Source organism: Pteropus medius, unplaced genomic scaffold (assembly GCF_902729225.1).
Source record: "Pteropus medius unplaced genomic scaffold, Ma_sr-lr_union100, whole genome shotgun sequence".
Classification (NCBI taxonomy): domain Eukaryota; kingdom Metazoa; phylum Chordata; class Mammalia; order Chiroptera; family Pteropodidae; genus Pteropus; species Pteropus medius.
Genome location: NW_024345479.1, coordinates 111,989 through 134,987, shown reverse-complemented (window position 1 = coordinate 134,987; position 22,999 = coordinate 111,989). Strand labels below are relative to the sequence as shown.

The 22,999-nt window shown below is 44.7% G+C and overlaps 3 protein-coding genes across 4 annotated transcripts; all 3 read left to right on the top strand.

Moving 5' to 3' along the window:
* The first annotated feature begins 81 nt into the window (after window positions 1-81).
* On the top strand, window positions 82-8,400 carry RUNDC1 (RUN domain containing 1). The gene is made up of 5 exons (XM_039873381.1): window positions 82-603; window positions 3,900-4,058; window positions 5,049-5,247; window positions 5,696-5,815; window positions 6,235-8,400. The coding sequence occupies exons 1-5, from the start codon at window positions 109-111 to the stop codon at window positions 7,098-7,100; spliced, it is 1,839 nt and encodes a 612-aa protein (XP_039729315.1). The 5' UTR covers window positions 82-108; the 3' UTR covers window positions 7,101-8,400.
* Window positions 8,401-10,660: 2,260 nt separating this feature from the next.
* Window positions 10,661-13,578, top strand: RPL27 (ribosomal protein L27). Its single transcript, XM_039873385.1, has 5 exons — window positions 10,661-10,803; window positions 11,038-11,120; window positions 12,076-12,245; window positions 13,272-13,382; window positions 13,493-13,578. The coding sequence occupies exons 2-5, from the start codon at window positions 11,040-11,042 to the stop codon at window positions 13,539-13,541; spliced, it is 411 nt and encodes a 136-aa protein (XP_039729319.1). The 5' UTR covers window positions 10,661-10,803; window positions 11,038-11,039; the 3' UTR covers window positions 13,542-13,578.
* Window positions 13,579-15,010: 1,432 nt separating this feature from the next.
* Window positions 15,011-22,979, top strand: IFI35 (interferon induced protein 35). Of its 2 annotated transcripts, none has more exons than XM_039873384.1 (7): window positions 15,011-15,213; window positions 21,073-21,183; window positions 21,564-21,711; window positions 21,785-21,891; window positions 21,993-22,179; window positions 22,275-22,381; window positions 22,608-22,979. In XM_039873384.1, the coding sequence occupies exons 1-7, from the start codon at window positions 15,193-15,195 to the stop codon at window positions 22,797-22,799; spliced, it is 873 nt and encodes a 290-aa protein (XP_039729318.1). In that variant the 5' UTR covers window positions 15,011-15,192; the 3' UTR covers window positions 22,800-22,979. The 2 variants fall into 2 exon arrangements, with proteins under 2 accessions (XP_039729318.1, XP_039729317.1); XM_039873383.1 differs by having other exon boundaries at window positions 15,015-15,225.
* Window positions 22,980-22,999: the final 20 nt, after the last annotated feature.

The following is a 22,999-nucleotide window of genomic DNA, read 5'->3' as shown; positions in this document are numbered from 1 at the left end:
CTCGGTGACGTCTGAGTCCTGCCCACCCGCTCCTCGGGTTTCCAGGAAGCGCGCCGTTGCCATGGCAGCAAGGGGGCGCGGCTGACGTGCGGCGTCGTTTCCGGGAAAATGGCGGCTGTCGAAGCAGCTGCGGAGCCGCTAACGGTGGTGGCGGCCGTTGGACTAAAGGCAAAGAACGAAGAGGAGGAAGAAGAGTCGCTGCCACCGTTCGAGGCGGTGCGCTGGGCCCCGGTGGGGGCAGTGGCGGAGGCCGGGCCTGGGGCGACTGCATTTTCAGAAGAGGCGGCGGCCGAGGAGCCCGGCCCGACCCCGGGCTCCCCGCCCGACTCGCCTGGCCGGACGCTGCGGCGGCTGCGGGCGGAGCGGCGGCGGCTGGACTCGGCGCTGCTTGCGCTGTCCTCTCACTTTGCTCAGGTGCAGTTCCGCTTGCGCCAAGTGGTGCGCGGGGCGCCGGCGGAGCAGCAGCGCCTCCTGCGCGAGCTCGAGGACTTCGCCTTCCGCGGCTGCCCTCACGTCCTGGGTTATGGGGAGCCCGAGGACACCGCCAGCGACGAGGCCGACGGGCTGCTGGAGATCCAGCCACGGTTGCGGGGCGAGGACCAGGTGAGCAGCTGGGGCTAGGCCCGGAGGGATATGGGAATGGGATAGGGTTGGGTGAGTGGCGATGCAGAGGAGAATGAAGGTAGCTGGAGTGAGAAGCCGACCGTTCGTGCGTCCGAGACAAAGACTTAGACAAGTGTGCGGGGCCCGCCGAAGGACAGGAACCTGATTGTGAGAGGTGTCCGGTGTGATGACATGAAGGGCAGAGGAGCAGTGAGCGAAGATAGTATTCAGAGGGCAACAGAGCGAGCAACCGAAGCAATGCTGCTCTCGCTCACTTTGCTGTCACCTCATAAAGTAAGTGCTGGTACCTTTGCTGATAGAGTGCCTCGACCCTGTGGATGGGGAAAATTGGCTAGTGAAGGGCAAGTGAATTGGAATCCATGAAAATTTAGGTCTACTCTCTGCCCCTGCTTTCCTGGAATCTAGAGAATCTTTAATCTTTAGACTCGTCTGAGTGAGAGCTCTGGTGAACAACAAATTAAAAGAAACACAACTCCTGATTTTATGAATTTCCTAATTATGGTATTTTATAACTCCTTCCCCATCCTGCTTAATAAATAAGTATTCTAAATGAGGTCCCTTTGGTAACAGACATGATCTATTCACTTAGCCTACCCCAAGAAGTTATGAGAATCTATATACCACACCCAGTGAATGTTTTCTTATAGTCTTTGAATGTTTTCATACAACTCTCTGGAAGTGCACAGTTGTACATAGGTGTAGAAGAGACTCACCATCTTTTCTCCACCTTTTTATTTTTCAAGTTACAACCTAAATGTGGCTTTCTTCCCACTTAAGTTGGTTTAAACCAAGAAGACTTATCAGTAACAGATACTGAACTGTTTATTTTAATCTGAAATGTTCCAGCACAATCCTGTGTTTACTGTTCCACCCTTCTCTTCACATACCCACAGCTCCTCAAGGAGCAGGCATCTCAAATTGCCAGACATTTAAGGAATAGAAAGGATAGAAAGAATTATTGTGGCCAGGCCCTGTTCAGGGGTGAGGAGCACCAAAGGTTCCCTGTGGATGTGGTGCTCTTTTGGTTGTTCATTTCACTTTTAGAGACAGTACAGCAAAAAAAGAAAAACAGTGCAGTGCTCAAAAACACCTAACAAGCAGCCATAATCTTGTGTGTATATATTGACACATGAACAGATAGTGCCAAAGTGGAGGGTATGTGTGAACCAAATGATTTACTTATCAGTTCCAGATATTTTTAACCAGTATTTTATTCCATTTCATACTGGAAGTTATTTTTTACTTCCTGCCTTTCACCGGAACTCATCATTCTGACCTATTAAACTTGTTCACTCACACTCCAATAAACAGCATACTAGAACTACCATGGCAAGTGACAAGAGTTCAGCAGACATTCTCATGAAAACGGAATCAGGATTTATGACTGGTTTCTTTCTTCCTTGGCTTCATAAAGTTGGGATACAATGAAAACACAAAGTTTATCCAGTTCTTGCTCCTTGGGCTGATTAGACAACTTCCTCCATAGTTCATTATAGCATTCTCCCCTATCCAAGGGGAATATAATCCAAGGCCCCCAATGGATGCCCAATAATATTTGGATAATATCAAACTTATATACTACGTTTTTTCCTATACTTACATACCTATGTTAAAGTTTAATTTATAAATTAGAAACAATAAGAGATTAACAACAATACCTAATAATAAAATAGGACAACTATAACAATATACTACAATAAAAGTTATGTGAATGTCTTTGGACCATTAGGAAGTAAAATAAGGGTTACCTGAACACAAGCACTACAATACCGCAACAATCAATCTGATAACCAGAATGACTACTAAGTGACTAGTGGACAGGTGGTGCATACAGCGTGGATACCTTGGTACTCTAGACAAAGCAGTGATTCAGACCCACATTTCCTCACGCTGCTCAGAACGGTGCACAATTTAAAACGTATGAATTATTTCTGGAAATTTCTATTTAATATTTTTGGACCTCAGATGACCGCAGGCGACTGAAACCACAAAAAGCGAAACCATAGATAAGGGTGGACTATGAATTTGTAATGTTGTTTTCTACCAGATTCAGTTCAGTAACATAAAACAAATGTGTATTGAGAGCTAGGCACTGTGCGAGGCCTTTAGGGTACTAAGTCAAGGTGTTCATAGACTGGGGGAGATAGAATCCCAATCAAATTACTTGAGCTAAAGTAGAAGTGTGTACAAAACGCAGAGGGGTAAATGATGCCTGGGGAACTTGAGGAAACCTCTTAAAGGATAGCTAGGCCTCTTGGGGGAGAGGCACAGCGTTCTAAGGAAAACCAAAAGATTGAAGGGGGAATATCCTGAGAGAAGGCTTCTTTCATGTTGAATAAAGCTAAAGCAAGAGGATTGCTTTTTAAATAGCTCGAAAGAAACTTAATTTGTTTTTCATCTGTTCTCTTTCATACCTTACTTCTGGAGGGCTTGGTAAGTACCATTTTAAGGTTAAATTTAATATCCTATAGGCTTCTAGTTTAAAATGCAGCCTTACACATGCATGATTTGCTGGGTTTGCTTTGCTTTGTTTTTGATACTCAAGAAAGGCATAGAAGAACCAGTGTTTGAGTATACATTAGCAAGACTTCGCCACTCTGAAGGGATTTTAATCATTTAAATGCAGAAGCTACCTGGTGGCCAACAGTGAGAAAAGTAGTCACTGCTCAGGGAAACTTACCAGACATTTTTTTTTAAATATTCTTACCTTCTCACCCCCATTATTTGACTATGAAGTTTTTTTTACCGCCCCAGGCATCTGCATTTATTCTTTTGATTCTTTTGATTTTGTAATACATTGGAGGGGTTTTGAACCTTTAAAAAACTGGTTTTGTTATGAAGCCTTTATCTAAACCCTTTCCTCCAGATTCTCTTGCAAAATTTGGCTGCAGAAAATATTCAGTTGTTCTGTGGTAATTGGCTGTGGAGGACAGCATGTCTAATTGCTGAGAGGCTGTCTTGGCTAAGATAAATTGTCTCAATCCTAACCAGACCTTTGGAAAAAAAAAAAAAAGCAGTCGTAACAAAAGGCCCCATTGTGTTCATATCCTATTTCCAATGAGGGGTAAATACTTTCTTAAAGAAAGCACAGATTTAATAAATTGCCCTGAAGAAATAATTACTCATTTTGAACCTATCTTATAAATTCCATATTTCATCTGGATTATTTGGAAACATTTTATATTTTACTAGTCATCGTTGGCTTTAGATGATTCTAAATGTTCTCTGAATTTTCCTTTTCCTATGAAATAAACCTAAGTATTTTTTCATCTTAGAGTGAGCAGGAGAAACGGGAACGTCTGGAAACCCAAAGGGAGAAGCAGAAGGAACTGATACTGCAGCTGAAAACCCAGCTAGATGACCTGGAAACCTTTGCCTATCAAGAAGGCAATTATGACTCCCTCCCACAGTCCATGGTCTTAGAAAGACAGCGGGTGAGTAGACAACAGGCATCTCCACCACTACCTAAGGTTATCTTGTTCCTTTCAGCGTTTACAGGACATTCTTTCCTAGCTTGTTTGCTCTTGGCCTTACTGAGAATTCCTTCGCTGGCCCAGATCGAAGGGAAATTTTACTATTACATGGGACCAGTCTTTATTCACACATGGAAACACAAGTTCCAAAGATTTATAATATGATGACTGAGCTCTTTCTTTTTGGTAGTTATTAATAATAGTAGTACTATATAATATTAACAATACAACTTTCTTTTATTTGATCACTAAAACAGTTCTACTTGGGCACATCATACAATTTAAACTAGCTTTTCTTCCTCACAACCAGTTGGTAACTATTCTAGGAATCCAGACTGACATTAATGCTGTATTTATTTAAGCAACACCTGGATAGATAGGTAAATTTGCTGGTAGAAATACAGCTACAGCCTCCCCTACATGTTTCTCCCTGAGATGTGGCTGTTTCTATAGCTGGACTGGAGTTAATTATCTAGATTTCCTCGTTCCTAATATTATCACGAGGATATTTTGGCTTTAATGTACCTTGATGTTTTATAAAGGTTTTTCATTGGAAGAAGGAATGAGAAGGACTAGAACTAAGAAAAATTAGGATTTATTCCCTTGAAGGCCTTGGGAGAAGCTAAGAATGAGGCTTTTTGGGCCATCAGCCACTTTAGATTATTCACACTGTTGTTCTCTTGAGTGAAACTTGCCTGGCTTGGTGGAACATTTGCAGGGAGAGGAGCCATTTCTGTCAGTGAGGAACCAAGGATTCTTGTTACTCTCAGAGAAGAGAAGGGTCTCTCCTCACCGTGATCAGCAATTGCTTCATTTTCTCCGATGAATTTGGAAGCTCTCTGTATCTTTGATTTCTGTTTAAGGGTAGAAGGTGTACTCATAAAGATTCCCCTTCCTAACTCTCTCCCTGAAACTTCCAAAAGGTGTGCTCATTGCTTGTGGTTTTTATAGGTGATCATAGATGAGTTAATAAAGAAACTGGACATGAATCTGAATGAGGACATCAGTTCACTGTCCACTGAAGAGCTTCGACAGCGTGTGGATGCAGCCGTGGCTCAGATCGTCAACCCAGCCCGAGTGAAAGAACAGTTAGTTGAGCAGCTGAAAACTCAGATCCGAGACCTTGAGATGTTCATCAACTTCATCCAAGGTCAGAGGAGCAGGTGGGAAGAGGAAAGTTGACAGACGTTACGATAATTCTATGTATTCTGAGTACTAATATCTGAAAGCACCAATCTTCATGTACTGTTTATGAAGTTTGATCAGTCAATAAGGGAGTCAGCATGGTAGAGTAGAAAGAACATGGATTTTGGAACTGGGTAGTTAAAATCCCAGCTCTGCCACTTACTGGCTTCATGTCCTTGGGCTGGTTCCTAACCTATTTGGTCTTACTCTCCTCACCCATAAAATGATTCATGTTTCCTTCAGCAAATATTTATTGAGCCAGCAACTATATGCCAGTCGCTGTTCTACACACTTAAATAAGATATATTTGTGAAAGTTTTGTCATGTGGTAGGCACTAGTAAATATTTTTCCTTTAAAAATCTGCCATAAAGAGGCTAAATAAGTATCTCTTCTTTGTAACTTCTGATTACAGATGAAGTAGGGAGCCCGCTGCAGACAGACAGTGGACACTGTGATTGCAAAGCCAATGGGAAGATAGAAAATGGCTCCACCAGAACAGGCAGCAGTAGACTGCCTCCAGGAAACAGTAAACGTGAGTAAACAGATTAGGCAAATCTATAGAGTCAGAAAGTAGATTAGTGGTTGCATAGGGCTTGGGTTGGGGAGAAATTGTGAATGGGAAATGCTAATGGTACAGGGTGTTTAGGTGGGATGTTGGTTACACAATTCTGTGAGTATACTAAAAAACCACTGAACTATATACTTTAAGTGGGTGAATTCTATGGTATGTGAATGATATCTCAATATAGCTGTTAATTAACCAAAAAAGGGGAAGTCCAGCAGCATCCTTAACCAAAATAACTAAGTCCAGTGACATCCTGGGTGGCTCTGGGCTTCATGTGGAACCCATACATAACTCAGAAGCAAGACTTGATCTCAGCTTGTGGCTTGTTGAATGTACTTCTGTGTCATTGTGGCCCTAACTAATGAGCCATTATGTTTTCTAAACAGAAAAGGCAGAAGATGTGAAGAGAGTTCGAGAGACAGGGCTGCACCTGATGCGGCGAGCACTGGCAGTGCTCCAGATCTTTGCTGTTAGTCAGTTTGGTTGTGCCACGGGCCAGATCCCACAAACTCTGTGGCCAAGGGGCCAGGCTGACAGGGACTACTCTCCCTTACTGAAGAGGCTAGAGGTGTCAGTAGACAGAGTGAAGCAGCTAGCCTTAAGGCACCAGCCACATGACCACGTCATCACCTCTGCCAACCTCCAGGACCTCTCTCTGGGAGGCAAAGACGAGCTGACTACTGCTGTGCGGAAGGAGCTAACGGTGGCTGTGAGGGACCTTCTGGCCCATGGATTATACGCCACCTCACCAGGGATGAGCCTTGTGATGGCCCCCATTGCTTGTTTGCTGCCAGCCTTCTCCTCGGCCCCTGAAGCCATGCACCCTTGGGAGCTTTTTGTAAAGTACTACCATGCTAAGAACGGCCGTGCTTATGTGGAATCCCCAGCCCGGAAGCTCTCCCAGTCCTTCGCCCTGCCTGTTATGGGAGGCAATGTCGTAACACCCAAGCAGAGCCTACTGACAGCCATCCACATGGTGCTGACAGAGCACGACCCTTTTAAGCGCAGTGCAGACTCAGAGTTGAAGGCCTTGGTGTGCATGGCATTGAATGAGCAGCGTCTCGTGTCCTGGGTGAACCTCATCTGCAAGTCAGGGTCGCTCATTGAGCCCCACTACCAGCCCTGGAGCTACATGGCACACACAGGCTTTGAGAGTGCCCTCAACCTGCTCAGTCGCCTCAGCAGCCTCAAGTTCAGCCTCCCTGTAGACCTTGCTGTGCGCCAGCTCAAGAACATCAAAGATGCCTTTTAATGGGAATGCCCTGGCCCTACCCCACCACCTTGCTCAGTGAGGAAAGATGGTTAGTCTTCAGAGTGTGGAGAAAGGAGTAGGAGGAAGGATTAAAGACGTTTTCCCCAACCAAATGATTGCAAAGTCTCATTTCCCCACCAGCGAGGCATCTCAGAAAGAAATTCTGAAGACTCTCCTGTTTAAAGGTTCTTCCCTAGTGTATAACCACAGTGTACATGTGGCACATAAATCAGTCATGGCACACAATTAATGCACCAACTCCTCATGCCATGTCTGACTTTCAGAAAACCCAGATTGCACTAACCATTCTCTTTATGACTGTGAGTGACAATATGAATGAGTTGTTGGTCCTGGAAGACATTTGTCTTGAGGCTCCTGTTGGGAGCCAAGGTCAAGTGAGGCTATGTATATTCAGTAGCTGCCTCTAAAACTAGGAATGGGAATATTCTGAGGACACTGTTTCTAAGGGAATTAACCACAAGTTGATTTTAATATGAGCCCTTTTTCATGTAGAGGTAAGAACTGAAATCTGTTCTTGGCAAGGTGGTCCTCTTCTCACGGCACAGACGATGGTCTTTTGGTTTTGGAGCTGGTTGTTTATAAGGAATGACAACCATTGTCTGGTACCATGTCCTCTGGCAAGTAACCTTTTCTCTCTGCACCTCCCAACGAGACTCTGATAATCTCAGAAGTAGACATGTTAGAAGTATACTTCTTGAATCATTGTCACCCGAGGCAAGTGTGAAAGGAAAACCGATCAGTGACCAGCAGGCAACTCCTTCCAGGGCTGTGACTCCTCTTGTCCTGGAGGCTGGATGATGGAGGAGGTCTGATCATGAGATAAATACTACAGAGCTGGGGAAATAAGACAGGTCAGTGTTGACAGACAAGGGACTAAACACTTCATTGTAAAACTGACTCTAGAGTGGTCCTATTTGGTTTTCAGTATTTCAGCCTTTTTAGTTGATATTTGTCATTCAGCCTACATACGGCTCCAGGACTGACCAAAGATGGGCAAAGTGTATCACTTTCTGGAAAACCAAATGGGCTCCCAACACTACTGATTCAGCATTATGTCATATATTAAATTGCCAGCTGCACTTTGTGTCTGCACTATTGTGTAGTGCATTTTACCTTAAATTTTTTTAGCAACATGTTATTTAAGATGTATTATTGATAATTCATTAGAATTAGTTCTCCATCTGTGTGAAACAGAATAAATGTAAAATGCTGTGAAAAAAGTGATATATGTGTGATTGCTAATAAAATCCTAGTAATTTGTATAGATGCCCTACAAATATTCAGAGACCCTTGGCTTTGGCTGTAAGTCTTGTCTGGGCATTATCAGGCCATTGGATCCAGATCATTTCTTTGAGCTATGTCTAGCTCCTGGCCTTTCTGCCTCTTCTCTGCCCTCTGCCCAAGATCAACTCAGCTTTGGTGGTGGTTTTTTGCCCCCTGAGTAAATTCACTAAAAAGTGCCCTGTCTCACCCAGGCCTCCAGTCCCATCCCCACAGCAGCCACCACACATGCCACTTTTGGAAATGGCACTTATAAATCTATTTGGATATCATTTAGGTTGGGTGACAACTGCTATAGCCATATGGCATAGTCCTGGGTCACCCCAGTATTATCTTTTTTAATCCTCAAAGACTAATTTGTATTAAGGTTTTGTGCTAGCATCATGGGAAGCATTTTTGTATGTGTCATCTTAATTTTCACTAGTAAGGCAGGACAATATTATCCCCATTTATAGTTGAGGAAACTAAACTGCAGAAAGCTGAATATTTTGTTTGGGTTTACATGATGAGAGAGCTGGGATTTGAATTCCAATTGCCTGAATCCATATTCTAGGTACATCAACAGCCTATTTAATGTTACTTGTCATGGTACCTCACTGTATCATGCTGCTGCTTGATCTTTTGTTCCTCTCCCTCCTTTCTCAAAAGTAAGATCTATCTATAGAACATATGGCTCCACTCCAGACCTGAATTGGAATCTGTTGGGTTAGAGATGCATCTTTAATAAGCAACCCAAGCAATTCTGATGCACACAAAAGTGTGAGGGGCAACTGAAGAACTGAGGCTGGTTCTGTTAGGGAGTAGATGGAAAGGGACAGAAAAGATTTAAAAGACAAGGCAAAATTCACAAGATTTAGTTACTAATTTTATTTAGAGTTTGTGAGAAGAGTCCAAGGCAATTATTAGATTTCAGGGTTTGGTTTCTGTCTTTTAAGGAAGCAACAGCAAAAGAGGCAGAAGCAGATATGGAGGCTGGGAGAAGACAGTGGAGGTGGAAATGGACAAGGTAGTATGGTATGGTGGAAAGAGCACTGGGTCTGGAATGGGGAGACCTTGCTCTGCCTCACCAACTGTGACTTTGCTGCTCTAGAACTGTCCTCTCATCTTCGAGAGGCCAGAGTAGATGATTTCTGAGGCCCCTTTCAACTCTAAAATGTCATATTCCAAATTAAAGAAGAAAATGTTTTAATTGACCGTAGAAATATAAGTACGTAATTAAGGTGCTGAACTGTTGTAATGGGGTCCCGATGGCTGCAGGGGAAAGAAAATGGTCCCTGGAGAGCTTTGAGAAAATTGATGAAATCCCGACTGGTCCCACAACTTGCCCAAGATCAATCCTATAGATTTTTTGATGTTCAGATGAGCAAAAAAACAGTAAGATGGTTTCTCTCTCTTGAACTTGGAAGATAAAGAACCATCTAAAAACACTCCTGATGGGAGTGATGGGAAATAATTCTCGTTTGAAAGCCAACTAGACCTGAGTTCAAACCTAGATTTGAATCCCATCTATGCTACTGATCAGGCTCAACCTCAGACAGAATCTCAATTTCTTCATGTCTAAAAGGAAGAAAAATAGGCTGTTGACTTACCCAAAGTGCCTAGCACAAGAGTAAAATGCTCAAGTATGGTGACAGGATAAACAGCATGGGCTCAGAAGGCCTGCTTGAGTCTGTGTCCCTGCTTCACCACTTACTAGCTGTAGACTTTGGGCAACATAATCTCTCTAAACCTCAGTTTCTTCAACTGTAGAAAGGAAATAATAGTATCTATCTCCTAGTGTTGTTATGAGGATCAAGTGAAATACGTAAATATAGTAACTAACTAGACTTAGCATAGGATAAGCAGCTACTATCACCATCATCATCTTTCACCACCAATACTGCTAGTCTGTAAGTCTGTAACTAGACTCTAAATGGCGGAGGCAAGTATCCTTGTTTGATTGATCTTCGTCCCTCCTTCCTTACACCTAACAGTTCACACAGTGGTCACTAAATATTGTGCTATTTTGTTAACTTCTTTCAAGGCCAGAAAAGTAAATTTCAAATTGTGTGACCCTCCCAGCGTCAGAGAAAGGAACTACAACCACAGGGCAGCGAAGCAGCAGATTCAAAAGGCTGAGCGCTTTCAAGCCTTGAGCTTCCCACTGTACGCTAAAGACGACTCTTTGGCCTTTGTCAATTGCTGGAGCTACCAATAAAATTTGATTTGAACAAATGAACAGCCAGGCCTTGCTTTCCCACAATAGCTTCTTCCGCCCCCAATCCAGAGTCTGAGCACCACGCAAGAGGCGGGGCGAGGCCTGAGGGGCGGGACCGGAACTGAGATCATCTTGCTCCGGGGTGAAAGGTTAGCGGAAGAGTGGTTCTTTCCTTTCTGCTGTAGGCCCGAGTGGCTGATGTCGGTAAGTGGAGGCTTGGGGAGGGTCTTAAAATCCGCCGCCATCTGCGGCCTGGGGGTCGAGTTGCGGGGCGGCGACGGGTACTTACGGTTCCTCGGTATGTAGCGGCTTCGTAGCGGATCATGTCCTGGGAGCAGGGCCCGCAGAACGGGGCCAAGACGACAGTGAGCGTAGCCTGAAGTTCCGGGCTGGCAGCCTGCGCTTGCGGATTTCTGAGCGACCTCTTTTTATCTGCAGAAATGGGCAAGTTTATGAAACCCGGGAAGGTAGTGTTAGTCCTGGCTGGACGCTACTCCGGACGCAAAGCGGTCATCGTGAAGGTATCAGTCTCGCGAGCTTTTATACGGCATTTCCCAAAAATCTGGCCGGTTTCGGAGGGCGGGCACTCTTGGAATTCAAGAACTAGTTTTGGGACATGAACTACTGAGCATTGCAGGTGGGGATAGGGGTGAGGGCGTAAGGGCTTTTGGAAGAGAAAGAAGAAAAACAAACGTGTTTTGAATTGGGCAGCTAATAGAACGCGTCCTCCACGAAAAAGGCTTTAAATAATTGGACAGTGTTTATTGAACGCTTGTTTGGTTCCTGGCCGATTGCCTTACAAGTATTTTCATGTCGAATCCATAGGGGTTTTCTTTTCTGCTGCTAAGGTTTAGATTTGTTCAGTAATTCACCAGAGGTCAAACAGGTAATAAATGCTGCAGCGGGGATTCTGTAAAAAGAGGAGAAATGGTTTCTGTTCAAAATGGTCACTTAGCATATTTTAGCCCTTTCCTCTTTGTCTTCTGCCTACATCTTTCAGCTTCTTGAGATGTCCCTAAGCCCTGGCCCCAAACAGCAGTGCTTTTGGCTGTTTTAGGGACACCGATGTACCCCCGGTTCCCTTTCCCCCATCTACCTGAGACTGGTTTCCAGAGTTAGGCTGCCAGTTTTGGAATCCTGCCTCTACCCCTTACTAGCAGTGCAATCGTGGAGGAAGTTAAGAATTTGGCACACAGCAAGCACTTCATAAATGTTAACTTATTTTTAAATCTCTTACCCTCCCAGGAGCCTCTCCAGAATCTTCCTGGTGGGAATGAACACTGCCCTTACCCCTACTATTTTTTGGGCACCTGGCATAGCACTTAGTGTCTGCTTTGTGGGTTTTTTTTCTGTACAATAGTGGGTTTCAGAGACCTGGGGGTGAGGTTATCCTTTTTAAACATAAACCCACCTACATCTAGCACAGGCCCTAATCGAGCCCTCAGTTGATAACAAATATAATTCTTGCTCATTCAGAACATTGACGATGGCACCTCAGACCGCCCCTACAGCCATGCTCTGGTGGCTGGAATTGACCGCTATCCCCGCAAAGTGACAGCTGCCATGGGCAAGAAGAAAATTGCCAAGAGGTCAAAGATCAAGTCTTTTGTGAAAGTTTATAACTACAATCACCTCATGCCCACAAGGTAAGCATTACAAGAATGGGAATAAAAGTCACTTTATTTCTTTAACCCCTCTCTGCACTGCTGAATAAGGAGACAACCGTGTTGCTATTCCAGTGTGGGGAAGAAACATCGTTTTCTTTTTGTCACTTATAAAGTGGTTGTGGTTTCTAGTCGTACCTCTTTCATCCATCTTGGAGCCATGTTCCTATCATTTTATGTGGTGATTGTGCTAACTTGTGGAGCAAGATTGAAAAATCTTTCCCAAACTTGCTCTTTAACTGTCTCTTTCACCTGAAAATTCTTTGTGCTGAATAAAGATTTGTTTCATTTGTTTGCATCCACAGTAAACACAGGAATAGGATCTGGCCTGCCCTCTTCCATCCTTTCACTCTCAAGGATAGTTATTACCGGCTTTCACAAATGGTGAACAAATGAAAGCAAGTCTCCCTCAGTTCCACTTGAATGCTGGGCCCTTTAGCTTCTGGCCTTTCAGAGTATTGCACAGCACATAAACTATCTCAGTAGGAGGGTCGAAAAGAAATACAAGATTTGAAAGAGTCCTGAACAATAATTAGCAAAACCCAGCAGCACGTGCCTTAAAGTTCTCTCTTGGGACTTCACATTTACACTTGGTTTGTTGACCTAAAATAGCAGAGCAGTTTCTCAGGTGTTGGAAAGTGATGAGATTGAGGCAACTAGCCACCCAGGTTTTGCAGTGTCATATAATGAGACTCTGAGCCTGTGTAGGCAGAATTTAACAGCACTAAATACAATGCCTCTGAATAGAAAGCTAGCCACCCACTGTGATCAAAGTAAAGAAAATGTAATAAAGTGATGGTTCTTAGCTAGAAAATGAGTAAATCTATGTCACTGAGTCTGTTAACATTGGGGATTTCCAAGGAATATCATCAGGACTTGGGGTAGCTTTCGATGGTTGATCCTGTGGAATCAGAACCTAACACCCCAGTGTCCCAGAAGGACTTAGGTGGCTGTGTGAAGGCCCTGGCAGCATACGGGCTGATGCTACCTCCCCACCATTGTCCCCAGGTACTCTGTGGATATCCCCTTGGACAAAACTGTCGTCAACAAGGATGTCTTCAGAGACCCTGCTCTGAAACGCAAGGCCCGACGGGAAGCCAAGGTCAAGTTTGAAGAGAGGTAAGTGGGCTTTGGTGGTGGGTGTTACAGTATGGTTTTACTAATTTCTCATGAAGGGAATTTTATCTCTTTGTTCCTTTTCTCAATGATGTCCCTTTTTTCCCTTCAAGGTACAAGACCGGCAAGAACAAATGGTTCTTCCAGAAGCTGCGGTTTTAGATCTTTTTTGTTTCAGTCATTAAAAGTCCAAAAACTACCCCTTTGTCTGTTGTATGTATTATTAATCTGGGAAAGGAGAACGGTCATAAGAAGAGAGACAATGGTTGGGTGAGGGGCTGTGGGAAAATATAAAAGTTAATTTTGCCTTTGTGAGACTTCCAAGGACTATGGTCCTTGGCCTGGTAATCCTTTAATGATCTGACTGCTCTCAATAGGTAAAGTGATCAGTACAACTGTACTGCTTCCCAAAAAAGCTATTCCTGGCATTTTTAGATGCAGAATTTTTTGGCATCCCTGGCTTTGGCTCTGCGTAACTAGAGAACCTGAGCCACCCCTCCCACCCACCTCCTTGGACAACCAAAGGCCCCTTCAAGTGAGCACTGGCTACTTCGGATTGAGAACTACTAACCTGAAGTTCTCAAACCTTAGCACTGGTCGCTTGTCAAGCCGGAGTGCCAGAGTCCCACCCTTTGACTTAGATTTAGTTGGTAAGAATTGCCAACGAGTCTGGTGAAACTGGTCCTCCAATGAGGACCACACTAGATGATACTGATGCAGGCCCAGAGCAGCCATTCCTAGTGGGACCAGGGAGAGGTCCCAAACAGACTGGCAAGAAGGGGTGATTCTTGGAGCTTGGGATGCTTGTGACCCTGTTTTACTGATAAGACCAACTGAGCTGCTGCTAAGCTGCTAGATGGAACTAGGATTCAGTCCTATATTTCCAAGCCTTGCACTTGGTACACTTCCACCCAGGATGGGGGGAGGGAGAGGGGAATAGAAAGGGGCTCAGTAAGTTATTGGTGTAAAAACCTGTGTGCTTTCATTTGGCTCCTCACAAGTATGGAGCATCTCTTGAGAAACTTAAGTAGCTTGTCAAGTCACAAATGAAACCGAATTTAAACCCTTCTTTGACAAAAAATTCAAGTTCTTTCCACTCTGCCTCAAGCCCCTAGTTCAAATAATGTCCAACTAGGTCTGTTTACACACTTATCTTCCTAGAAGTGTGACCTTAGGCAAGTTTATATATTTCTGTGTCAGAAATTTAGAATCTTATCTGTAAAATGGGAGAATAGAACCAAATTTACAGGGTTATTGTGAAGATTTGAGTTTAATTCATGCAAAGCAGAACCAGTTTTGGGCAAGACACCTTTCAATAGATGCTATTACAATTTTGTGAACTTGATGAAGGGGCTCTATCTTCCTGGTGCCATTTGTCATTCAATTGTTTTATCAATGTCTGCATGTGCCCGCCATCATTCTGGGCTCTAGGGAAATATCCATTAAGACAGCAGACAAAATTCTACCAATGGGGTTCTGCTGGGATTGATAGGCTGGGCATGAATGGTTGGGGCCAGAATTCAGTTTGCAGTTAATAGGGTAGCTTACCTTGAATCCTCTGCTAGATGAAGTCTGCCAGACCAGGAAGGCCCCTCCCAGGGGCGGGGAAACCAGTTGGGGGCGTGTGCATCGAAGGGCAGGGATTTCACTGAAATGAAAGCGGAAGCAAAGAGCCAGCACGCAGAACTGCCAGGATTACCTTTCAGGTTCTGGGAGAGATCAAAGCCGCTCGGGAGAAACAAGTTTAGGGTGGGCTCTGCCACTTTGTGTCCAGCTCTGAATCCTCGGCGCTTGCCAACCAGTTCCCAGGCCCATGTCAGTGACTCAGGATGCCGTAAGTGAGGAGGTGGGTGTTGGGGGTGGGAGAAGCTGAGGAGCACTCCTCTTGGGTGGGAAACTGCAGGGCTCAGCGGTTAAGCCTCTCCCTGCCCATCTCTTAGAGCTGATGAGGTCTAAGGAGAAACCTGCTGGGATTTCCTCTTCCCAATGGTGTTAGTCCCTAACCTGTTGCCTCAAAGGCAATTCTATAACCTGCACCTCAGGAGCACATGAATTCCTTATGTGAATGTGCATTTTTCTGGGAGGAGACTCCATAGTTCTCATCAGATACTCAGGGTACTGTGGCCTGAAATGTTTGAGAATTGCTCTAATGACAATTCTAAACATTTAAGAAGTGCTCACACTCATCTCCTGAGATCTCCCCCAACAAATTCTTTCCCTTCTGCTTCCAACTGAGCTTAACCATGGGCCTTCCTCTGGGTCAGAGGAAGAAGTGTACCGCCTCTGAGAACTGACCTGCCTGTCTGCTGTGGTCCACCATTTCCTGACCAGCGCATGCCCCTACTCATGCTGGACTAAGCTCTGTGAGGACTGGTTCCCAGTCTAGCCTGTTCATCATTATTCCCCAGTGCCTAGTACTATTCTTGGCATGCAGGAGACAATGAACAGCTGTTGAGTGAATGAATCTCACCCCTCTCCAGTTTTTTCAGTCTTTCCTCCCCTGCTACTACCCCATTTCAAATATACTGATTTATTTCTCACTTGAACGTTTTTCATTTGCCCATCAAATATAAGAAGGAAGACCATAGGCTCTAGAGCCAACCTGCCTGGTTCCAAATCCTGGTTCTAATTAAGTGGCCCTGGGCACATTATTAGTCTCTCTAAAGTTTACAATCTAAGCCCCATTTTCTTACCTAAAAGATGGGAATGAAAGTAGTGCCTCACAAGAATACTTACCTGCAAGAATTAAACTAGATAACCTGTAAATTAATATAGTAAAAACTTAGCACACTGCTTGACACATACTAAGCACTCAGTATATGTTCATTATTGTTAATATTATTGCTAACCTCTTCAGAACCCCAGGACCATCTTGATTTACCCCCACCTCATGCCTACCTCTCAGCTAAAACCGCTCTTAAAGGACCTTTACATTTTAAAATGGAAGGAAGGAAGGTGGGTTTAGGAAACTTTTTATTTTTCAATCACACTAAATTCATTATTAAGAGACAACATTTATTAATAACATTGTGGTGTCTACCCAAAGTTTTTAATGCATTAATAAGTATCCTTATTTATGGATATTTATTAATGAATTAAAACTTTTTAAATCAACAGAATAGGGATCTTAATATAGTTTTAAATTTTGCTTTTTTGTCTTATTGTGAGCATTTTTCCACATATGTTTTTCATTAATATGTCTTTTAATTTTTACATAATATTTTATATTTATTTAGCTATTCCTCTGTTGTTGGACATTTCCTTCTTTTTGTTGTAAACAAGACTACAATAATAATCTTTGTACATGAACTTCTGACCATTTCCTTATGATAAGCAGGACTGGCTTTTTGTTGCTCAGTCTCAGTGGTCATTCTCATTCCTCATCGAAGCTGGCCTGTTAGCAGCATTTGGCAGAGCTGCTGGCCCCTCCTCCTCCTCCTTGAAACTCCTTCGTTCTACACACCTCACCTCTCCCTCGGGTTTCACTAGCCACTCCTCTGTACCTCCTTGTTCCCCTAACCTTAGTGTTGGATGCCCCAGAAATCAGCCCTTGGACCTCTTTTCTATCTACATCCACCCCTTGTTGCTCTCATTAAATTTTGTGACTTTAAATCTCTCTGCATGGATAATTCCCAAATTTATACTGTTAGCCTGAATCTCTTCCCTGAATGCTAGATCAGATCGGTAGAGACAACTGACACTATACATCTCTGCTGGGATGTCAGATAGGCACTTCATACCTAACATGTTCAAAATAGCCCCCTAACTTTCTACCCCAAATCACTTCCAGCCACAGTATTCCCCATTTCAGCAAATGTCTCTCCTTCCCTCCAGTTTCTCAGACCAAAAAGCTTAGCATTATCCCAGACTCCCCTCTTTCCTCTACACCCTATTTCCAATCCATTAGCAACTTTAGTCAATCTAGACTGCTCCTCACATCTTCCAATGCTGCCACCTGGTGCAAGCCACCAGCATCGTTCACCTGGACACTGTAATGGCCTCTTAAGTGGTCTCCCTGCTTGTGCCAACTTCTCACATCTCTCTATTCACACAACAGCCTGTTAACATTTAAGGCTGCCTATGGCTTCCCCTCACATCGAGTAAAAGGCCCTGAATGCTCCAACCCCGTTTCCTCTGTGACTTCATTTCCAACCAATTTCCCCTTGCTTCCTCTGTCCCAGCCACATTGGCCTCCCTGCTATTCTACAAATATACCTGACAAACTCCTACCTCAGGGCCTTTGCACTCGCTGTTCTCTCCGCATAGAACTGTCCTCAACATGTATACATGGCTCGCTCCTTCATCTTCAACTATATGATCAGATATCTCAGCGAGACCTATTCCGATCACCCTATTTAAAACTGTCCTCCAGCATTCTCTGTGCTCCTTTCCTTGCTTTGTGTTTGTAACACTTATCACTAACATAAGGTATATTTTGCTTATTTATTCTGCTTATTGTCTGGCTTATCCTCTAGAATGTGAACTTCATAAAGAAGTTTTGTCTGTTTTGTTTACTTCTTTGTCCCCAGAACCTAGAACAGGGCCTGGCAGATGGTAGATGCTCAGTAGCTAATTGTCGAATGAGTGAATGAGTAGGCAAGTGAACAGTGAGTAAATGCCTTTCTTGCAGCCCTATTTTGGCAGCTCCATTTCATCCCTCTTCCTGTTTGTCTGACACTGCCCAATCCTGGCCTGGCCCTGCTTATCTCTGACCTGCTTATCTTCTCTATTTCTTCTCTGCATTCCTCTGTCTCTCCTGACCTCTGACCACTTATCCTCAAAGATTACATTTTTAAAGCTGTGTCCTTCAGAGAGCTTTTCCATCCTCTTGGCTTTGACCATCACCAAATGCTGTTCTATCCCAGAGCCTTATCCGTCAAGTCCTCTTCCTGACCCTATGTGTCTTCAGTGGCCTTGGGTTTGATTTACTTTGACCCATTAGTTAAACTTGATGAATCTCTGGTTCCTCATCTATAAAAATGGGTCTTATTAAAATAGAAAACATGTAAGATAGCATTTATTATGTGCCAAGCACCACTGTTCCAAGCAAAATTATACACAGGTGGAAACTGCTATTATGCACATTTTACATGTGAGGAAAGAAAGGCACTGACTGGAGTTAAATAACTTGAAGTAGTAAGAGGAGCTGATGTAAGCCCCAGAGGTTTGGCCCCAGAATTCGTGGTCTTAACCGTTATGCTAAACCGCCTCCCAGTACTCCCGTGGTGAACATAGATAGCATGAGATTTTATCTTATGGGGTAGTGAGGTTCTAAACTCAGCGAGTAGGGCAGAAGAATGTATATAGTCAAAATTAACTTTAAATCATGAACTCGCTCCTTAAGTATCCAGAGTTTAAAATCTCTCAATGAGCTCAATGTAGAATAGATTGCAGATTTTTTTCCAAATGGACATTGGCTTGCATTTAGAAACCATGTTATCATGTTATGTAAATAAAGAGTCTGTACAGTGGAATTCAACTAAGTGACTACAGCCAGCCTGTGTTGTCCTTAAGAGGGTCCTGTAAAAGAGAAGTTTCAGTTGGGAGTTAGAGAAAGGATGGTCGTTTTGTGATACTTAAATGAGATGGAGTCCAACTGTGCCTGGCACTTTACAGGCCATCAATAACCACTGGCTCTCTTTCCTTGCTTGCTGGGTCAGTGGCATTATACCAAATTCTCAGACATCCAGGTCTGCAACCTGGCATCATCTCACCAGTTCGGTCCTCTCTGCCTCTTTGATACAAACATCCACAGAATCTGGGGGCTTTTCCTCATGAAATGTACTTCTCCACATGTGCTTCTTTGAAGCCACTGCTGGAGGCCCAAGTCAGCTCCTGTCAAATTAGTGGGAACTAGAACCACAGAGTCTGGGTTTGTTTTCCTCGCTCCACAATTCCTGCCCCAGTTCATCCTGTCATCACTGCTAAGATCTCTTTTAAACACCGTGTCTATCACTTCACTCCTTCTTTCAGAAATCTTCACTTAGTTCCCCATTTCCTACTGATATCATATCTAAACTCTCCTGCTTGAGTTATTCTTTAAATACTCTACGACATAAACGATTATTTATTTTTATTAAGCTGTTTATTAACTAGCATTGCCAATTACTACTTTTTTTTTTTTTTTTTTTTCATTTTTTTGGTCCTTTTTAGATTTTCAATTATGTATAATTAGATCGAGATTTAAGGCAGAAGTTAAAAGCAGATGGACTGAGGACTGAATCCAGCCTAGTAATGTATTTCATTTTTCATATATTTTTTAAATTGAGCCATCTTTTTCAAATAAAAATCCAGATTTCTTATTTCCCTTAAAAATGGGAAGATATGGGATACTGGGATGACACTTCCATGTCAAAAAACCTGGTTAGAGCTGAGAAGAGGTAGCCACTTTAGTGGGGACATGCTCTCTCCAGTATGTCAGAGTCCCCACCACTCTATTATACTATACTGGCTCCCTTGACTCACTGATGTCACCTGTCTGACCCTCATCTGCAACCCCTTGTTTGCAGAAATTTTAAGAATGAGATAACTTCCTCACTACTCATAAAGCAGCATTATTTAAGTCCTAGTTTTCTTCTGCTTAAAAGAGTAAACTCACTAAATTTCTTCAATGCCCTCTGTAATATGCTCCCGTCCTGTCATTCATTCAACAAACATTTGCTGAATGCCAGGGACTCTGCTGAACTGGTGATACAGATGACCAGGACAGAGTCCCATCTTCACTTAGACTCCGGGCTGACCTTTTTTATCAGGCTTCCGAACCGCAGGGTGAACTCTGCCAGCTAACGTCTGCTCCAGCTAACAAAGGTGCATTTATTCATATCCCTGGTATCATTCCCCCACCCATGTTGTCAGCTTTTTCTCTGGACCTGTTGCAAATCACACCCAGCCTGAAAGGCTGCTTGAAACAGTAGGAGGGGTGGCAGTCAAGGGACAAGCTGAGAGATGTAGGGTAAATTATTCCCCAATTTGGCTTGATTTCTTTACTGTAAAGCACAGATTAGCAGTTCAGAGTCAGACTGCCTAGGACCAAATGACTTTGGCTAAGTCACTTAACATCTCTGAGCTTCAGTTTCCTCATCTGTAAAAAAGGATAAAAGGGTATATTTATCTCATAGGGTTGTTGGGAAAACTGAGTGATACAATCCATACAAAGGGCTTAGCACAGTGCCCGATGTTTAATTAGTGCTTAATACATGTCAGCTGATAGTATTATGACATTTTTGCAACTCTAATCCCCCATTCCTCCAGGAGGCCTCCCTGTGTTAACTCCTTTGGGACTGCCCCTCCTTCAAACTCCTGCTGTCCCCTGCAATCAATTCTGTGATCGTGCAGTCTTGGGTACTGTTTTGTACAGGCCTGAGGGCTAGACCCTTGTCTTCTATTGCCTTGTTTCAGTCTCCAGGACCTCATAGCAGGGGTTCGATCAGTGTTTGTTAAACTCTAGGTATCAGTAAGGAACCAGTCATGCCTGCTGCAAAGGCTCCTGCCCTTCAGAGAGTGGCTGAGGCTACCAAGTCCTCAGCAGAGGGGGCCAGGACCAGCCCAAGGCCGGGTAAAGGGGTTGGGTTATTCTTGGGCTGAGCATCAACTCTGCTCCTGGGGAGTCCAGAATAGGGTCTCCCTTCCCCTGGGCTTACTCATTTTCTAGAAAGGCAGGTGGAGATCTGGTTGTTCCCCTCTGTCCTAACAGGCACTCTTCATGGAGAGACACTTCCACATCCTTCAGGAGGAGCAGGCCAGACTAAAGATGAGGTTGCAGGAGCTGCAGCAGCTGAAAAGGGAGTTCGGGAACTACTCCCAGGTAAGCTGGGAGAAGCAGTGTGGCTTGATAGAAAGCCGGGTGACTTCTTAGTTTCACTCTTAGCTCTGCCACTTCCTCACTGTGTGACCTTAAGTACGTTACTTAAACACAATACTCTGAACCTATTTTCTTATCTGTAAAGTGGAACTACCTACCTCGCAAGCTTGTGTGAGGACAAACTAAGATCTTGTACGTAAAGTGCCAGTACAGGTTTAACCTGCATGCGTCCACTCAATTATCCAGCTCTACTTGCAATAAATGTATTTGTCCCTGGCACTCAGTATCAATCACATGGAACTGGGGACACTTTCTTCCTGGGAGGGAGTGGAGAACTCTCCCACCCTTGAAGGCTGCATCAGCTTCCCCTCCCCCATCTCCAGGTCCCATTCCCAGTGCCTGAAGTCCCCCTCGTGTTCCAAGGACACATTCAGCAGGGCAAGGAAGTGCCCAGGTCTTTGGTTTCCAACTTACAGATCTGCTACCCTCTGCGTGGGGGCTCTGCTCTGGTCACCTTCGATGACCCCAAGGGTGAGCTCTCTGGGAAAGCCTTGGGAGGGAGGCTGGGAGGCTTCCTAGAAGTGACCCTGCTCCCCCCACCCAGTGGCCAAGCAGGTGCTACAACAAAAGGAACATAAGATCGACCTGGAGGAGTGCCATCTGCGGGTGCAGGTCCAGCCCTTGGAGCTGCCTGTGGTGACCACCATCCAGGTATAGAATGGCAGGGTCCTGGGACATGCAGGGGATGCTGTGCACCTGGGCATGGGGGAGTGTGGGAATGCCTGGGACCACTCCTTCTTATCTCCCCCTAGGTGTCCAGCCAGATAAGTAGGCAGAGAGTGCTGGTCAGTGGGTTTCCTGCCAAGCTCAGGCTGAGTGAGGAGGAGCTGCTGGATAAGCTGGAGATCTTCTTTGGGAAGACGAAGAATGGGGGTGGTGATGTGGAAATCCGGGAAATGCTGCACGGGGCTGTCATGCTGGGCTTTGCTAAGGATGAAGGTAAGGACCCCACTGGGGAGATTAAGGCAGATGCATCAGGCCCCAGAGAAGGAAAGCCCATGATGCTAAAGGTCCACTCCACCCTGTCCTCACAGTGGCCCAGCACCTATGCCAGATTGGTGAGTTCACAGTGCCACTGGGTGGACAGCAGGTCCCTCTGAAAGTCTCTCCGTATATGAGTGCGGAGATTCAGAAGGCTGAGGTAAGTAGGAAGGTGCAGAATGGGGACTCGGCCAGGTCACCTGTCTTCTCTGCCAGAAACTTGCCCAAGGAAGGATCCAAGCCCCCAAACCCCACTGACCTACCCACTGCCAGCCTCTCCAGGCCTCCTGCCCCTCCCATGCTCCCATGGGCACTGCCTGCCCCAACCTCTGCCCTCAACTCCAGACTGTCGTGAGCCGTTGCTCATCTCCCGGCTCTTTTTCCAGATCGGATCCCAGCCAATGTCCCAGTCGGTGCTGGTGCTCAACATTCCCGATGTCCTGGATGGCCCGGAGATGCATGACATCTTGGAGATCCACTTCCAGAAGCCCACCCGTGGGGGAGGGGAGGTAGAGAGCCTGACATTCGTGCCCAAGGGACAGCGAGGCCTAGCGGTCTTCACCTCCGAGTCTGGCTAGATAGAAGCTTGCCCTTCTCATCACTCACCACTCCTCTGCCTAGGTTCTAAAACCAGGCTGGGGTCAGGTGCACGCAGATGAAAGAAGTCATGCTGGTCAATAGCAAGCAGGGACTCCTTGTTGTAAAACGCTGCCCTGGAACAGTAAAGGTGCCTGCATGGCGTGCTCTTTCTCATTTCACTTTTTGAAAGGAAACTTGG

What these genes read in the sequence shown, in the direction of transcription:
- RUNDC1 (XM_039873381.1), top strand. Translation starts at nt 109, where the DNA reads ATGGCGGCTGTCGAAGCAGCTGCGGAGCCGCTAACGGTGGTGGCGGCC. An exon ending in TGGTCTTAGAAAGACAGCGG is followed by an intron (nt 4,059 to 5,048) that starts GTGAGTAGACAA and finishes TGGTTTTTATAG; the next exon opens with GTGATCATAGATGAGTTAAT. An exon ending in GTTCATCAACTTCATCCAAG is followed by an intron (nt 5,248 to 5,695) that starts GTCAGAGGAGCA and finishes TTCTGATTACAG; the next exon opens with ATGAAGTAGGGAGCCCGCTG.
- RPL27 (XM_039873385.1), top strand. Translation starts at nt 11,040, where the DNA reads ATGGGCAAGTTTATGAAACCCGGGAAGGTAGTGTTAGTCCTGGCTGGA. An exon ending in GCAAAGCGGTCATCGTGAAG is followed by an intron (nt 11,121 to 12,075) that starts GTATCAGTCTCG and finishes TTGCTCATTCAG; the next exon opens with AACATTGACGATGGCACCTC. An exon ending in AAGGTCAAGTTTGAAGAGAG is followed by an intron (nt 13,383 to 13,492) that starts GTAAGTGGGCTT and finishes TTTCCCTTCAAG; the next exon opens with GTACAAGACCGGCAAGAACA.
- IFI35 (XM_039873383.1), top strand. Translation starts at nt 15,193, where the DNA reads ATGTCAGTGACTCAGGATGCCGTAAGTGAGGAG. An exon ending in AGTTCGGGAACTACTCCCAG is followed by an intron (nt 21,184 to 21,563) that starts GTAAGCTGGGAG and finishes CCCCATCTCCAG; the next exon opens with GTCCCATTCCCAGTGCCTGA. An exon ending in CGGAGATTCAGAAGGCTGAG is followed by an intron (nt 22,382 to 22,607) that starts GTAAGTAGGAAG and finishes CTCTTTTTCCAG; the next exon opens with ATCGGATCCCAGCCAATGTC.